This window comes from Teleopsis dalmanni, chromosome 1 (genome assembly GCF_002237135.1).
Source record: "Teleopsis dalmanni isolate 2A chromosome 1, ASM223713v2, whole genome shotgun sequence".
Taxonomy (NCBI): Eukaryota; Metazoa; Arthropoda; class Insecta; order Diptera; family Diopsidae; genus Teleopsis; species Teleopsis dalmanni.
Window position 1 is genome coordinate 190657710 of NC_051846.1, and position 19185 is coordinate 190676894.

The 19185-nt window shown below is 27.1% G+C and overlaps 1 protein-coding gene across 3 annotated transcripts in view; it reads left to right on the top strand.

The window, feature by feature from the left end:
* The window catches only part of LOC119670917 (putative uncharacterized protein DDB_G0282133), a 65034-nt gene that overhangs the window by 2579 nt on the left and 43270 nt on the right, over positions 1 to 19185 (top strand). The window contains exons 2-11 of one of the 3 annotated variants that reach the window (XM_038081361.1): positions 98 to 3864; positions 11301 to 11697; positions 11786 to 11922; positions 11988 to 12408; positions 12635 to 12823; positions 13105 to 13293; positions 15731 to 15835; positions 16126 to 16177; positions 16248 to 16360; positions 16428 to 17134. In XM_038081361.1, the coding sequence (XP_037937289.1) occupies positions 98 to 3864; positions 11301 to 11697; positions 11786 to 11922; positions 11988 to 12408; positions 12635 to 12823; positions 13105 to 13293; positions 15731 to 15835; positions 16126 to 16177; positions 16248 to 16360; positions 16428 to 16586 (5529 nt within the window). In that variant the 3' untranslated portion in view covers positions 16587 to 17134. Of the gene's footprint in view, positions 1 to 97; positions 3865 to 11300; positions 11698 to 11785; positions 11923 to 11987; positions 12409 to 12634; positions 12824 to 13104; positions 13294 to 15730; positions 15836 to 16125; positions 16178 to 16247; positions 16361 to 16427; positions 17195 to 19185 lie in introns of those variants that run through there. The other 2 variants (XM_038081363.1, XM_038081362.1) reach the window with 2 other exon arrangements.

Genomic DNA, 19185 nt, shown 5'->3' on the forward strand with positions numbered 1-19185 from the left:
GTTAACTTTATTAAATTTGTTTAAATGAATTTATTGATAGCTTCTATTTTAGATAAGTTATTAATCATGTATATGTATATTTATTTTATTTTTTTAGTATAAACGTGAAATGGCAGCTGCCGCTGCAGTTAATCCAACTCCAAGTCATTCTTCTTATTATTCTACACAACAGCCACAGCCACCTCTGCCACCAGATAATACTCAATCACAACCAGCTAAAATTGCTGGACAGCCGCAGATGTATGCTCAACCGCAAATGCAGTTCAATCAGCCACCTCCAGCTACCCCAGCTGCACCAGCAATGCAAAATTATCAACAATCATGGCAAACACAGCACAATTATAGTCAAATGCCGACGAATTTAAATCAACCACCACCAAATTTTAATCAGCAGCAATTAGGTTATAATCAACCTCCATCAAATTATAGCCAAAGGCCACCAAATTTTGGTCAACAGCCATCAAATTTTGGTCAACAACCACCAACATATGGTCAAAAGCCGTCAAATTTTAATACCCAGCCACCAAATTACAGCACACAGCCACCAAATTTTAATTCAATGCAACAAAATACAAATACACAGTCTCCAAGTTTTAATCAACAAAACACACAGAGGTTTAGTAATCAGAATTCCTCTAATATCGAAAAGCCATCATCATTTCCACTTACTTCACCACAATCAAATAATAATCGTTTAGATTTTAAAAATGATTTTGAATCCAATATTTCGAATACTGAGGAAAGCAATAATAGAGAAATAATAGCACCTTTGAATGAGGAAAGTTGTAATACCAATGAAAATAGCGAACCTCCATTAATGCAAGGTGATTCCAATGAATGTGCAAATGATGATTCTTTGGATAAAAGTTCAAATAATTCGTTCCGCCCAAACAATCCAGATGACAACAGTAAATGGAATAATGTGCAGAACGATTTTAACCAAAGTGAAGCTAAAAATATGGAAATAAATCAGTTTAATGCTAGAAATTCTGATCGCGGTTTTGGAAATCAAGACAATTTTCCCCGTGATTCACAAGATTTAGATAGATGGAGTAATAATCGAACCTCACAGGAAAGGAATTCTTGGAATTTGGGTAATCAGCGAAGCAGTTTAGACAACAGTACTAGTAATAATAGTAATAATAATAATAATAATTTAAGAAATAATGACAGTAATTCAAATTATAATCGCTTTGAAAGTCAAAATGAAGATACTAATAGATTTGGAAATAATAAATCATTCAATGACAGAGGTAGTCGTTGGGGTGGTAATCAGAATAACGAAAGCCGTTGGGGAGATAATCAGAGTAATGAAAATCGTAGGAGTGGTAATCAAAGTAATGAAAATCGTTGGGGTGGTGGTAATCAAAATAATGAGAATCGTTGGGGAAGTAACCAGAATAATGAAAATCGTTGGGGCAGTAATCAGAATAATGATAATCGTTGGAGTAGTAATCAGAATAATGAAAATCGTTGGGGATCTAGTGGAAATAATTCAGGACAATTTAATCAAAATTATGGAAATAACAGCTCTAACTTTAGAGATACTGACAGAAATAATTTTGATAGTAATGATCGTTTTAATGCTAATCGAAATCAAAATTTTGACAATTTTGGTCAAAATCAAATGCAACGAAATTGGAATAATAATTCAAATTCTAATTCTAATTATTACACACAGTCACAGCAACAACAAATGAAACAGCAGCAACAATTACGTACTATGGAGCTTGATGAGGCTGCATTTGATAAATTATTCTCTGAGTGGGAGCAACGATTTGAAGATTGGAAACGTTTAAACGTAAACCATCCAGATCCAGCATTACACAGACGATACCTACAAGATTTTGAAAATCAACGACAGCGTTTCGTAGAGCGTCGTAACCAGATGCGTAAAAGAAAAATGTTAATATTGGGTGTAAATCCAGATTCGAATGAACAAATAAATAAACAAGAAACTGATAATAACAAAATACAAAATGAAGTTATTCCAAATGCTACAGTATCCCAGGAAAACATTAGAAATGCGACGGTATCTCAAGAAGTAAATGTAGAGCACACACCAAAAGAAATAGAAAACTTACCAAATAGTGGAAACAGAGTTGATACAAAGGATATTTCTATTCAAAACTTACAGGTTGCTCAGTCTGTACCGGTAATTCCTTCCCTTGCGAATGTAGAAGCGCCAGTTGCGCAGCCAATACAAAAAGTTGTACTGGAAGAGCGGAAAGAACAGGAAGAACATAAAGCAGAAAGTGTAACTCCTAAAGAAATTTTTGATACTCCAAATATAGAAACACAACCCGAAAAGTTAATAATTGAAAAGGATATTGTTTTAACTGAAGCAAAAAAGACGCCTTTATGTGGAAAACGAAAAAGTCGATTTAACGATTCACCACCACCTGAAAAAGTCAACATAATAGAACAAGAACCAGTTATTGAAAATAAACCAGCTGAAAATAATAGCAAAATGCAGTTAGTAACGGAAATTATAACATTAGATGATGATGAAAATGAAGAGCATAATGAAGACCCAATAGAACCTTTACCTATTCGAAATATATTTAAAAAATCGGATGGAATACCTGGTTTAGATTTAGTTGAAGATAATAATTTAAAACAAACAGATGCTTTAGAGACAAAATCGGAAAATACGGAATCTATAGAAAAAGTAGAAAAATTAGTTGAAGATAATTCAACATCTTCTACTAAGAAAATACCTTCATTATTTGATGTTGTAATTGAAAAACCAAACGAATCTACTTTTGAGGCATCTGCTCCTCAGATGAAACCAGATGAAATAAAAACTACAACCGAACAATTACCAAATTTGGTTGAACAACTACAGAATAATTTATTGCAATCTTTGCCTGATTTAACAAAAGCATTAAGCGATCCCAATATTATGCAAATGTTAAATCAAAATATAATGCAGAACTCAAATAAAAATTCTCAAGTAGAAACTTCGCAATTATTACTCCAACAGTTGCCAGCATTATTGCAACAATTGCAACCGCAATTACAACAACAGATGCCTAATAATAGTGGTATGCAAAATTTACAATTTTCTGATTGGCAACAACAAAATCAGAATCCTGTATTTAATAATAATATGAGTGCATTTCCCAATAATCCAAATAACTTCAATAACAATAATTTCGAAGGTAATCGACCCTTTTACAATGAAGATCGTGGAAGAAATTTTAATAACAACACAGATAACAATCGTTCCAATAGTAGCGGTCGTCAAAATAATTTTGGAGATAATGGACCATTCTTTAATAATCGTGGTGGTAATGATTTAAACTTTAACAATCGTGGCAACAATAGTTTTGGTGGTAATGATAGAAACTTTAACAATCGTGGTAATAACAATTTTGATTCGAATTTTAACAATCGTGGCAACAGCAGTTTTGGTGGCAATGATTCAAGCTTTAACAACAAACGTAATTTTGGTGGCAATGACAGAAACTATAACAATCGTGGCAACGATTTTGGTGATAACCGTGGTTCAAATTTTAGAGACAATGAATCCAATTTCCGCGAACGTGGCAATAATTTCAATGATAGAAACAGACAAAATTTTGATAATTCGCGTTCCTCTGGTGGAAATGATCGAAGTTCCATTGGTTCAAATGATAATGTATCAAAGTCTTTTATTCAGGATAAAGCTAGTACTTCAGAAGGTGGTCCTAACAATGAATCGAATAACGAGAAGAAAGTTCAAAATGTTAACAATCCATTTCGACGCAGTGGGGGACCTAATAACTCGTTATTTGATGGCAATGATAAAAATACGACTAGTGATCGCAATCGCAGTAGTAGTAACGAAAGGAAGGATATTCAATCACCTTGGAATATTGGGTACGTATAAAAAAACTCAATCAATTTTTTATCTATATATAAATATATATATCATCTGTCGCAATAGATTTTAATGATAGAGTTTTTCTTAAAACTCTTTTTTTTAGTAAACTTTGTTAATTTTTTTTTTCGTGATTGAATAATCATATATTAATTCAAATTATGCAGAAAACGAAAAACAAAATTTGCTATACAAAAGCCTTTCTTCAACATAATTCAATGTTGTCTTTTTTTTTGTTTTATTTTCATATCTAATATGAAATTTATAATTAGTTTTATTTTAACTTGGTGCATAACTGCAAACAACACATTTATGTTGTATTATGATATAAATAATTACAATTCCCTACATCCAGTACTCTAGCAACTACTTTTGAAGTTCTTTACAACCAATATGTCAAGCTTTATATCAAGTAAAAGCTTTAAGATTTTTATATAGAATTAATATATTTCATCCAAATAAGAATATATTGTATTTTTCTGATTTAGCTATATACAATATGTTTATATTTCACTGCATTACTCTGATGTCTTTACAATTATTACAAGCTATATCCCAAATACATTTTTAACATATATTGAGATATATGATATATGATTGTAAGTGACTGGTTCTATATGTATCTTTTAAACATTTGTGTACTATTCTGCCCTTACCTCACCTATTTATTTTCAGGCGTATTTCCAAGATTACAGATTCTTTGAACGGTGCTTACGATAAAATTTAACCATAATCAAAAAATCAGTGTTCATCTTTAATATATATAATATCTAATAATAATATATAATATATTAATATATATTATATTAATAATATATATTATAATATAATATATATAATAAAAATTTAACAAACAAAAAAAAATTAATATTTTTTTTAAATATATATTATCACCATAAATACTATTGGTTAGAGTTTCTGAGCCTTGTTTGGAGCAGAGCACTGCCACCAGCGTTGATCAATTGCGCTGGTAACCAATTCTAACCAAACAAAAGATACTCAGTTCTTTGTTGGAGATTTCCCTAACGTCTACAGAAAAAAGGTTCAGTTATATAAATAAAGATTAGATTGTCCATCATTGTGAATCTGTTAACGTCGACAGTGATAGGAGTTTCCGTTCTAGTGATATATATTAATCTCTCTAAATAAATATATAATTAATAACTGATTTTTATAAAACATTTTGTCATTTCGTATTTTACCCTACATTTTGTTTAAGTTAATATCTTCAAAATTTTAAAAAATTCAAATGTGAAAGTGATATTTCTTTATAAAAGAATATATTATACATATTTGAATCAACCAAACTACTACCATGGATTATTCGATTTTTACAATTAATATATCTTTAATCTTACTTAACATTGCATTGTAGTATCTGAAAGTGAAATACGTATAGAACGAGAACATAACATAAATTCTATATGATAATTAAGAGATATTGATGTGATTTTCTTTAGCAAATTCCAAATCCAAATTAAATAAGCTTGCTATTTTTGTGTGGATTTAAGCTGTACAACAACAACAAATATTGGTGATCAACTATACAGCTGAAACATAAGTTGTGTTCACAATGAATGGATAAGAAATAAAACTTGTAATTTTGAAAGATATAGTCAGTCACCCGAACTAAATCGGACTATCTCAATACGAGTTGCATGTGTATGACGCTGTTTCCCTATAAAATATTTAAACCGAATTCTTTTGAGCACCTAAAGTTATTACAAGAATAATATTTTAAATATTCATGCGCAGAACATTAAAACAGGTTTTGAACTCATTATGTATTAATTAAGATAATATTATCTTTGAGTGCAGACCTGTGCGTAATATCATCGCTTAACGTTAGCTTATCAATTTAAAAGACTTCGTCATATGTCTTTTTTTAACAATTGTCTGCTAAGTCTTGTACACATAATTCAACAGCTACTTTACAAATTATCCCAAAAAAAAAAATAAATTTTTTAAAATTTGATCGGAAACAAATTGAACAAACTGCATTGATAAATCGTAGTCTTGTATATATTATGTTAATGCAATCTCAACTTGATCTCTGCACCGGAGATATGGTCTTCCTCTGCGTATTTTTTGAAACTATCGCCGTGTTTACCTTTTACCCCTTGAAACTGTGGACTGTTATGTGATGACAGACACGTAAGGACCAATTGTAAACTGTTTTTTTTATTAACATCTGTTGAAACTGATTGTCTAGTTAGAATGTATTGAACTGCTGCTGGCTATTTAGCAGTGTTATTTGTACTAACATATTCAGTTATAAGTTTGAGAGATATTTGCACTATATAAAATAAAAATATCCTTAAAAGATTTCAAAAATGTATTTTGTTTTACAAATTATCTTTTTATTTTAAATATTTTCAACTATTTTTTATGTTTTTTCTGATATCTTAATTAGATTCTAACTGAATCTTTGTAAGATTTACGAACAAAGTATGTAGCCTGTAGCGCAATTAACTGTTATATATGTAAACTGTTATAGAAATGTTTTTATATGTTTTTAAGTTTAGTTATATATATATTTGGTAGTACGGAGATTATTTGGCTTAAATTATTAATTTAGAATTTACTCATTCTTATTATATCCTTTCGAAAGAAGTAAAAGTGTGCAACTGGGTGTAGGGATTTAGGGCAATTACCAAACCTATATATATTTCTTAAAATTTATATAGGATTATTTAACACTTTTTTATTTTCGTTTGAAACATGTTGTTAATATTGGATTTTATTCCATTCCTTCTCTTTTCATTCAATGTACATCGTTCTGTACTCTGCAAAAAATGGAATGCAAATATATAAAAATAAATCTTTAAAAAATGTATCCAAAACTAATGCTATATACCGAAACGATATAGCAACGGAAATAAAAATAAATCTAAGTTTGATAAGAAAAACAGCAATAAATACCATGGAAGCCGCAAATAATTGAAAAAAATGACAAGTTTATATCAATTGGTGAAAAAATATTCATAAATTCAAATTTCTCACGAAGTTGTTATATACAATTTCAACATTTTGAAAATTTTAAAACATCACTTTAATTAATTAGAGATTAAGCTTAAATTTATTATGTATAATTATATACATATTGAAATATTGTATTACACTAGTTCATTTTAATTTAGATGTAGAATAAAAGTTTGCGTTTTAACGACAAAAAAATAAACTATTTTATTTATTATATATTATATATAAATATTCATAAGATATAAGAAGGTAGTTATAATTTTGTATATTTAATAATTTTAATCTTTTTTGTTTGTGATATATTTATTACGTCTTGAAAAAGATAAGCATTTCTACATTAATATATCTTTATGTATACTTGTGATTTTATATCGTTTAAATACTTCTTTAAATGACTTACTTGAGTAAGTGAATTTTTTCTCTTCTTGACAATCAATGATTCAACACATATATTGTTATTGCTATATATTGTTGATAATCATTGAAATGTATTAAAATTGTATAAAATTTTAAATGCTTATTAATGACAGACTTCCCTTATGTATAACAGCAGTCTTTTTTATAAGACTTTTTTTATAAAAAAAGTCGTTTATTAAGAAGGAAACTTTAAACATTTAGTTGATGCTTATAATTCACAGTGCAACAAAAACGATGTGCTTTAGTAAGAATACATTTGAATTGCTACAAAGTTTACAACAGTTGTTTTATTGAAATATTCAATAATAGAATGATTGAATGTACCTATCCCATGCAGCGAACTGAACTCTATCCTCGCACAAATATGGTCAGAATTTAGTTACATGCTAAAGGATTACTTGCCCGGTATAAACACGTCTCTTCCCAATGTGTGCCCATACTGCAGCTCTTCCTATAAAGTTGCCCCTCTGCATATATGCCCTAATTTACATTCAGTTTGAGGTTTATTGATTAATGGTTCCTTGTCTTGACCGAGGTTAGGTTCAATTAAAATATCCCCTAAATCCATATAGTTTTACTTGGTACCACATCGATGGCATTTTAAGCTGAAGCATATTCTATAAACGCAACGTTGCAAATTAATTTAATAACGATTGAACTACAGCACTTTATAAGACAGCCATTTTGTGTCGACGTCATTAAAATTTGAAGTATGACTCTCATATTCGTGAAAATAACTTTTCGGAATTTTGTTGGATAAAGGCATATTTAAAATAGAAGACAATTTCGATATACAAAAGAAGCTGCAAATGATGTTTCTAACATTGTATTCAAATAAGCTACACCAAACGTTAAATTCGCATTGAAGCATGTTGATGCTACAACAGTAATACTTTTTAAAAACCTAGATGATGTTTTTAACATTGTATTCCAATGAGCTACACCAAATGTCAAATTCACATAGAAAAGACATCGACTTGGAAACAGATGCATCTTGATGCTACAGCAGTAATACTTTTTTAAAAGCCCAGATGAAGCAGCAACATATTCCCAAAAATTTGTCTTTTTTGAGATAAAGGAGACAAAAACTCTTACTGTTCACAAAGTTTTACCTTAAACGCACTTAAATCATTGATGACGATACTTGCCCACTTCAGCCATGAAAGGTCACATATTATTGATTATATTATAAAACATCGCCAGCGAAACCGAATCTTGAAATTATCTGTGAAGAACTACAAATTTCACACTATGTTGATATAAATGCGATAGTGTAGCCTTAAAGAGTTATTTAAAGAATTCATAAATATAATCAAAGTATATTAACAGTATGTAACTATGTATGTAAAAATCTTATTAATTGTTTGTTATATCGCCTATAACCATTTGCAGGATATATCATTTCATTATTCGTAATTCTTTGTGTAAAGCACTGCGTCTACTCTAAGCTTTGTTTTTCTTTTTGTCGTGCACATTGTCTGCAGTTGTTGACCTTAAAGGTTTTGTATGCCTTACTAGCTGGTATATGCTTATGCTAATATGTAAATTGAATAAAAATAATTAAGCATCTTATATATCCATATACATAAAACTATCTGTTTTATGCAAGAGTAAGAAAGAGGAAATAGGAATTAATTTTAAAGCAAAATACTGGTGTAAACGTGAGGCAGACTTGCAGTTTTGAATGTCATTCAAGAGAGAAAATCCACGACTGACAGTCAAAACTGCAAGTTTGCACCATTGAGTAACACTCAACCAAGATATTGGCCTGCTTTGGTGAGTACAACAATCAACTTTTCGCCATGTTGTGAATGATAGTTTGTCACCTTAAAAATTTCCATTCTCTCAGTCAATAGCATATTTGTGCGTGGTTATACAAACACACTTACACGTGCGCAAACACCTTTATTCTTCAAAAATTTTGCTTGAATGAAATATCTTGACTATGAGCAAGTTCAAGTTCAGTCGCTAGAATAAATTTGAGCAAGTTGGGATAAACCCAACTTAAATGACACTAAGTTGTCAAAGAAGACGTAAGTGACTGAGACAATGAATAATAAATGCATATACCAGTTTTTAATGTAAGCACTGAAAAAAATTAATATCTGTTTTACTTATTTCTTATCAAAACAATTTTTTAATTTTTTCATAAATTATTTTTTGTTCTTTTTTAAATAATAAATGTTGTAAAACATTTTTACCTACATTTAAAAAATGTACTTATATATTTTCTTAATTTTAATGCAGTTAAAATAATTGCTTTTCAGATAATATTTTTATATATAGGAAAATAAGTAAACAATAATAACGTTATTTAATTAAGTAATTATAAATATCTAATAATATTGTAGGCTATACAAGTGCTTATTGTTACATATTAGTTAGTTTATAACTTAGTTTTAAATTGAAGCTTTAGTTTTAGTGCTAATTGATATAAACATAGCAGTGCATGAATACAAATCGTTACTATTTTGGTAACGATATATCTTATTTGAGAATGATACTTATATATATATTTCTTAATCAGCACAACACACCCTATAATCTATGAATATATATTTTTAAATTTATGCTTGAGTATATCATACTATTTGCTACTGAAACTTGTCTCAATATTGTTACTGCAAATAATTTTAGTAATGATGTGGTATATACATTTATATATGCCTATATGCCTATTTCAATTTTCAAGTATAGCAATTGTATCAATGATGTTCTGAATAAATGTAGTGAATAAACTAATATTATTGCCACAGCCTTATTTTAAGATTACACTTTGGCAATGATAATTTCAATAAATATGGGCAATCGGTTCTTCAACCGTTAAAAAATTTTTTTGTATCGTTACTTCTTGAACTGAATATTATTAAATGCTATAATAACCGTTTACTTAAAAAAAAATTCCAACACTTGCTCTAGACCTGCAACTATATAAATATATAAGGTAAAAGGAACAACATTTTTAAACAGTATGTACTCTTCGAAAAAGGGATTACGGTTTATAAGCGTCACGAACTTGCAATGTATGGAAATAATTATGACCAGTTATTTTGTTTATAGTCTCGATATATTTGTCAATATTTGTTTTGTAGACTGCGTCTTTCATCTTTGCGGCTTATAGTAAATGTTCCTGGATTAAATTAAATGCGTTTGGGTAATATAAACCAATGCATTTCATAAACCAATGCATTTTATTCATATTCATTAACCAGTTAATAATGATATATAAAACACCTGGTACAATATCTGTTCATATTTTTGAATAAATAATCGTTACGATAGCGTCAGTGGTAATTTAGATTGCTTTTAAAATCGTGTACAAAAAATTAATCCATTTTTATTTATTTCATTTATTTATTTATTTAATTATTTTTTATATTATTTGTATATTAAAATTAATTTACAAAGAAGATTTAAGTATCTGTGATTTTCTACTGCATTTTTAATTGCCCGTTTATTACTCAGTTCTGCGATTCCTAGCATAAAGTTTTCTGTGTTACGCGAAGACCGCAGCTGATAAAGTTTATTCATGCCTGCATGCGAGTAAATATTAGTCCGATATAAGACTAAATATTACGTTCTTGATACCACTAAAAACCTACAAAATTTGCAATTTCTCCAGAATCTCTAAAAAGCATTAAAAAAACCTTGCATATGAGTTTTCCCGAAATGCTTTTCCTACCTCATAAAAAGTATTGGTTTTTGTATATAATATTTATAAACCAATATTATTGTATACAATCTTTAAAATTATTTTATTTTTAAATAAAATTGATTTAAAAAATAAATTATATACAGTGACATCAGATGAATGGATTTGCTTAATGTGGTTAAAATATTTTAATAATAATTTTCTCGTTTTTATATAATGAGAAAATTAAAATATATTGAGGCTGCATATCTCTAAGCATTCCAAATTTTGTTGTCTCTGTGAAGTTGAAGTGAATAATACATATAGTTAGTTAATATAAAAAAAAAGTGATTATTAAATCCTTTATAACCAATTAAATTCTAAAAATGAAACTAATTATAACAGCCAAAGTGATGGTAGTCAATATGATGAATTTTATCGGCCAGCACAAATTATTGATTATCATAATAATTCGATAACACCAAAAGTTTTTGACTACGGACACAAACCAAGTGGTGGAATGACTACTGAACTTAACACCACCCATGATGGTGACTTTAGACCTCTCAAAACAATCGATTATGGCCATTCATCGAATGTTACAAACAATAGTTTTGGAAGTTCCTCATTTCAGCAACAGAATTCTAAAATGTCTGCAAATGCTAAAAAAAGAAATAGAAGACGCAGAAATAAAGCAAATGCAGCTGCGAAACAAAATTCTAATCAAACCGAATCAACTCAACAACAATTAAATAATGCTGATAATCCAAACGATGAAAAGGAGGTTTATGAAAATAATGAGGTAATAATTTTTTATTAATAAATAAAATTCTTAAAGCAGGAACTATTTTCTAACAAAACACTATATAAACAATTAATTATGCCAACAGCAAACGGATAATATATCAGGTGCTGATAAAGATGTTACCATTCAAAACGATAATGAAAAATCTGAAGAATTAAAAGATAACACAAATGAGAGTAACACTCAAAATGAAACTTTAGAACAGATTTCAGATTCAGAAGAGTAAGTAAAACTTGATTTGAGAAGTAAAATTATATATATTATTAATATAAATATTTTTCTAACAGTAATTTATTAAATTATGAAAGGCCAGATTCTCCCATTCCACCTCCGCCACCAATTATATCTTTTAATATTCCTAATATTGTCGGTGCAAATAATTCTGCAGTGACAACTCGAATGCCACTTGCGAGCAGCGATATAAATACGTTCCATTCAACAAATTTCCAAATTTCAATTCCAACAGCTGAAAATAATAATACTATATCTATTGATGATATATTGCTTCCACCAGGACGTGAAACACGTCCGAGAAAAATTGTAATCATACTAAGAGGACCACCAGGTAGTGGAAAGTCACATGTTGCTAAATTAATAAAGGAAAAAGAAACCGAAATGCGTGGTGCTAGTCCACGGATATTAAGCATTGATGATTATTTCCTGATTGAAAACGATTACGAAGAGAAATGTCCAAAAACAGGCAAAAAGGTAATAATTAAATGATAAGAAATAATACATCAGAGCTGTAAACCGAATTGATTATAAATCGGAACCTTTGAAAATGGGTAACACTAACTGCTTAAATAACTGTATTAAACCGTTTCAGATTTTTGGATGGTTCACAGCTCTGTAATAAATAGATTTCAACATATTTTAGATAATTTAATTATTAAATGTCGCATATCTGTTAATTAATATTAATTATTTATCGTAGATACCTAAAACTGAGATACTTTATGAATATGATCCCGACATGGAAGAATCATATATGCAATATTTAATAAAAGCTTTTAAGAAAACTGTCGCTGACAATTTGTATGATTTTATAATCGTTGATTGTAATAATAACTCTTTGCGTACATTAAATGAGTTCTACTGCTATGCAAAAGATTCCGGATTTGTGGTAAGTATAGAATTGGCAATGGTTACCACAATAGTTACTAGCATGTTTAATAAAAATATTGTTTAATAAAAATATATGTCAATATAAATTTTATTTCATTTATTTTAGTTTCTACAATTATGTATGTAAAGTCCATACTTAATGTATAAATTTTGCAAAATACATTTTATACATGTGTTTTTGTTTTTTAATAGCGATCTCAGTTATGTTTGTTAATTTAACAATAGAAAAGTTATTTAATTATTAATATTTCAAAATGCTTATTTTACCAATTTTTTTAGCCATACATTATAGATTTGATTTGTGATGTGGAGAAATGCTTAGAACAGAATACACATGAACGTTCCGAAATCGATATTAGAGATATAATTCTTAATTGGAAAGATACACCGGTCCATTATATCAAATTGGATGTTTCATCACTGCTAGAAAACGTTGTAGAAATGGAAGATGCTGAAAATATGGTTACGGTAAAAACAGCTTAAAATAACTTTAAACTATTTTTTCCAGCATTGTTATAAATATATATTTTTTTTTAAATATTTATTTAAATATTTTTTACATATATATATTGGTTTTGTTTTGTTTAATATTTAAAAATATTATTTGAAATTATTTATAATATTTTTTTTGTAAGTAACAGTTACAAAGTCTGAAAACATATTGTTATAGACATTAAATTGTTTAATTGTCTTGAACTAATAATTCTTACATTTATCTTTATATCTGCTTTAGAAAAATATCTTTATCATATTGTTACAAAAAAATGAAGTTTTTATAAAGTTTTGTTATATGTTGTATGGCTTATGGCGGGCGGAGTCATATGACACAAACTATATATAATATTTATTGTGTAATATTATTGATAAATTTATACTTTCAGTAAATATTATGCATATAAATTAAAATGCATATATATTACAGCTTCTTCATACATTGAAAATTGATTTAATTTTAAGTTCATAAAAAATAATTTGATTCTTATTTCAGATTTCAGCATTAAAAATTTTATATGTAAATTATTAAAGAAAATAACTTGAATGTTATTATAAATATTTAATATACATATTATATATATATATATAATAACAAATTATTTCAAAACAATTACATAACTGTATCTTTGTGACATGGAAATTTCATATAAAAAGAATATAAATTGAAATTAAATACTGTTACATTCAATTCAGTGTGTGTATAGCATTGTATATGATTTTAACAAAGTTTCAGCATGCTTTCCCTTTAATTTGTCTTCAGGTACCCAACCCCACATATATTGACAACTTCTCTTGAGTTTCGATAGTTAGTGACATATTTGCGACCTATATATAAAACAGTTTTTTTTCTTATTAAACTAACGTCAGACACCCAACCCTTACTTACTTACTGCTGTTCTTCTCTCCTAAGTGGAGCATAGGGTCTTCTCAAACACCCAACCCTACACTATTGTATCTTCTATCTCTTTTTGATAGAAGTTTGCTAATTTTACTATAAATAAGCCCCAATTGGAGAATGCTGTATTTATGTAGTAATCTTTAGATGCGGTTATTAATAGAACCTTTATTTTTGTAAAAATCGGTAAACATAGTTTCATGGATTTTTAGTGATTATCTGTTAACTAATGTTTATATAACATATTTCTGATTTGGTGATTATATGATTATATTCAAATTATATTTTAGCTGAAATTTAATTTGATTGTGATTTGTCATCTGATCTTTAATCTAAATTAATATAAGAACATCAACAAATATAAGAATTGTTTTTGTGTTCAAATTTACGTATAAATTTCAACTTTACTTATATAACTAAGACTTCACATGGACCCAGGATTGGTTCAACATTCCTAAGTATTTCTTTCCTTACATGTATTTTATTACACATCCCACTACTTTCCCCATCTCTTGTCATTGTATACCTTCTACAATCTTTATATGTGGTTAGCGTCGATTACATGATAACATAAAGTAACATTGTGGATTCTAATAATATTAATAATAATAATAATTATTATTATTATTATTACTATTATTAGAATATAACACATAATCAAAAAATGTTTGTATTTGAATTATTTCATATATTATTCAAATGAAATATTTATAATTGAGACCCTGATATTCTTTTTTTATTTAATAAGGCTTCAAATTCAGCACTATAGTAGTTGCACTATTCAATTGTATACGTACCCATCTTTGGTCTTTTATATATAATATATGATTTAAAAAGTTTAATGATTGCCTTTTTGCTTTTAATTTAAGGTGATTTTTAATAAATCTTTTTTTTATGTCAAACTAAATATAAATTTTTATAAATTTGTATTTCTTCAAACAATTTTGTATTCTTTAACCATTGATTTAAAAAAATTTTTCTTAATTATATATATTAAATAATTCATTTAAATCTACATATATATTTTATGAAAATATTTTAATATATATTATGAACTGTTAAATATATTAATGAACAAAAACTCTGTTACAGAAAGTAGTAAAAAAAAAATTCTATCTCAAAAATTATCTCAAAAATATATTTATACATATAATATTCATTTCTTATATATCTGTTTGAAGCATCTTTACAGTTGTTCTATTTAAGCAAATCTGTTTAAAAATATCATAAATATTATTAAAATTTGTCACAAAGAATTTATATGTATAGCTTTACAATGTCAAAAAAAATAATCTCTAAATCAATCTTTTAATATGTAATTTTGTTATAATTATATGAAACTTACTTGTTATATTGTATATTTTCCAAACTCTGTATACAAACTTCTCAATAATTACAATTATAATAAATTAATTATCATTAAAAAAATATATCAATATTTGGTTGAAATGTTTTGCATTAAAAACTTATTGAAGTTAATATATAAAAATATTATAAAAATATTTAAAATTACAGGATAATAGTCCACTTGTTGAAAATGCAGATAGTGTTGATATAGAGCCCAGTCAAACTAATGAAGATGAGGATGACAGTAATGAAGGTGTCGAATCCATAGAAGCTGTAAGTTAACAAGCTTGAGTTTAAAACCGTTTCTACAGCAATATTTTTATTTAATTATTAAGTATATTAAGCTGGTGGTTGTGTTTATATGTATATCTGATATAAATATGCATATGTGTTGAGATAAATTATCAATAATATTTGTTGATATACTGTATCTACTATCCTATTAAAATGATAAAACTTATATATTGTTGTTTTTATTACCGCATATATAAAATAATATAATCGCAAATTTACTTGTTTATTAATTATTTTTAATTTATTAAATTTATTAACTTATATTAAAGTGCGGTTTTCTAAAGAGTAAATGGGAAAATGATACCACAACCGAAAACTTAGGTAAGCATATTTTATTTATTGATGCTTTAAAATAAAATATATATTTACACATATATTTTTTTTATTACAGCGCGTTTGGATGGCACAAACAAATTGATGAATAAAAAAAAAGCCACTATGGAAGATTTTTTGCAAATGGACGACTGGGAGCCGCCTAAAACTAATAGCAAAGGAAAAAAACGGGTAAATTTTTTTTTTTAAATAATATTTCTAAGCGATAGATTTTTAATAACATTTTATTGAATTTAAGGTACGTTGGGCGGATATTGAAGAGAAACGCGCTCAAAAGAAAATGCGTGCAATTGGTTTTGTTGTGGGTCAAACTGATTGGAGTCGCATGATGGATCCAAATGCAGGAAATCGTGCTTTAAATAAAACAAAATATATAGAACGTGTTAAAAAGCGTTAATGACTTTAAATGATGAACAACATATTTATTATTTGGTATTATCATATATATATTTTTTGGATGCTTTGTGTCTTTAATTTGCGTTCATAGAATTTTTTTACTTTTTAATGTGATGTAAAATAATTTACATTATATTAGTAAGGAGATAATCTTTGAGATATGATTGAAGTATAGAAAAGGAACAATGAATTTAGATACACCATGTGCTGTAACTCTGTAAAGTTTAGTCTCTAGTTGTAGTTGTATCCAAATCTCTTACAGTAAAATATGTAGTAGAAGTTACATTTCTGATGATAAGTCTACTTTAGACGAATAGCATCAGTTCACTTGTATAAAATAAGCTATAATCGGAGTCAAAGATGAGACAATGAATTCAGTTAAAAATTAACATTATTTATTTAAAATTTTTGTTACACGAAATATAACAATTCTGTAAAATTTGTGAAAGAGTTTTGGTAAAACATGTCCTTTTGATAATCAGCATTAATTTGCTTCCACCAGATAACTTAAATGTTATCAGAGATATTACAATAAATTGAATTAATTTTTTTTTATTAAATATTTTCGTTTTACAGACTGTTGAAGTTATATCTCTTTAAATTTGTTTCTGAGACTCCTACAGATATAAAATGAGATACATTTTTGGCGAAATATATTTTTTAAAAATTATATTAGTTATATTAGTTAATTTTAATTTTAACGTAGATATGACAATGAATTTGATTAATTTTTTAGTTGTTTTTTTGTTTAATAATTTCGTTATACAGTTCTGTAAAGTTCTGTTAAAGTTCTGTAAAATTCAGATACCTTTAAACTTGTTTCTGGAACTTTTACACATATTTTTAAATAGCTATATTTATGATAATTTTAATTTTATCATAGATATAGCAATGCATTGAATTAATTTTAAAATAAATTTTTTAATATTTTTGTTATATAGAACATAATGTTTCTGTAAAATTTCTGATTTGCATGTACTTGTATCTGAAATTTTACAATAATACGTTAGTATTTATATTGTCGATTATATATCTCCTTTAAAGTATAAGCAGCAATGTGCTTGCACTAAGTAATCCTATTATTATCATAGATATGACAATGAATAATTAATTGGGTTAGATTTTGTTTTTTATTATCATTTTTACGAAATATTTTTGTTATACAGAATGTTGTACTTCTTTAAATTTCATAGCTTATAATGTATCTAGAACACTTATAGTAATATATTAGTACTACTGTAATTATATTAGTAATTCTAATATGTCAGCATCAGTTTACTTTTATTATTAGAGATATGACAATGACTTCGTTTAAATTTTCAAAGATTAATTTCGTATAAGATTATCATACATATTCAGGTTTTAGTATTGCAATTTGATAAAAAAAATTGAGTTCGGTATTGAATAAAGATCTATTTGAAAAGTGCTGTATTAAAAGCTTGGTATGTAATTGTAATAATCCGAAATAAAATAGAACAGTGTTTTCCTAACTTAATTAAGCTTCAATAATTTTATTCATTATTGTATGCCTATTAGTAGAAATACTGATATCATATATACATTCTATGTTTAGATTCATTTTATAAGGATAGTATATAATAATAATGAAATGCATAAATACTAACTTTGCACTAAAACATTTAAAAACGATTATTTTATATCACATTAGTACAATTTAAAAGATAGATTTGAAATTAAATAAAACTATTGTAAAATTAAATATAATTTTAAATTTCGGGAACAATTATTGCTCAGCCTATCCCAAAAATATAATGTATTTAATTCAATGTAATTATGAAATAAGTTCTGCAATAAATTCGTAATGAAAAATAAATAAAATAATAATTACTTCACTTAAAATATGTCTTTTTTGTCACTTGTCGAAACACGCCATTATTAAGGCATTGGTGCAATAGCCCAAAGCCTCTTTAGTACTTCAGGTTTGATGAAACTCGAAAAATTGTTCTTTTGCCAATCAATATAGGCATAAAATACTAGCAATTTAACTACTTTCGTCTTTAGTCAATACGTTCATCGTCATCATAATAATTTGTCAAGTTATGGTTAAGTCGAAATATTTCTACAACTTTCTTTCATAATAAATATATATGTTCAAATATTCATATTTATATATTTTTTTACTTTTAATCTTCTAATAATGCATTTTTGTTTGTTTACAATAAAAATTTAAATATAAGATATATTGTTTTGAAAACAGAAGTATTCATATCACAGTTTTTGACTGGTTATTCAAACTCATCAATTCAAGCTACATTTTATTAACAGATTGAAAGCAAATATTTAATACAAGAATACATAAAATTTACCAAAGTAAGTTAAAAAAATCTCCTGAGCTTTCGAAAAAAGAGGTATGCTCCGCAGTGTTTTCGGATGTAGCACAAGCCTTTGATGAAGCTTTAAATTTTGAATTCTAAAAAGTTAAAACCATTATTATAATTACAAATTTTCGGTCTTCTGACATCATATATGTTAGAAATTCACGTCTTTCAAGAAAGAAATACGAAAATTCTTATTTATCTGAAAAGCAGATAAAGGCAAGTGTAGCTCAAGTGTATTCCATTATTGAACTTCTGCTATAT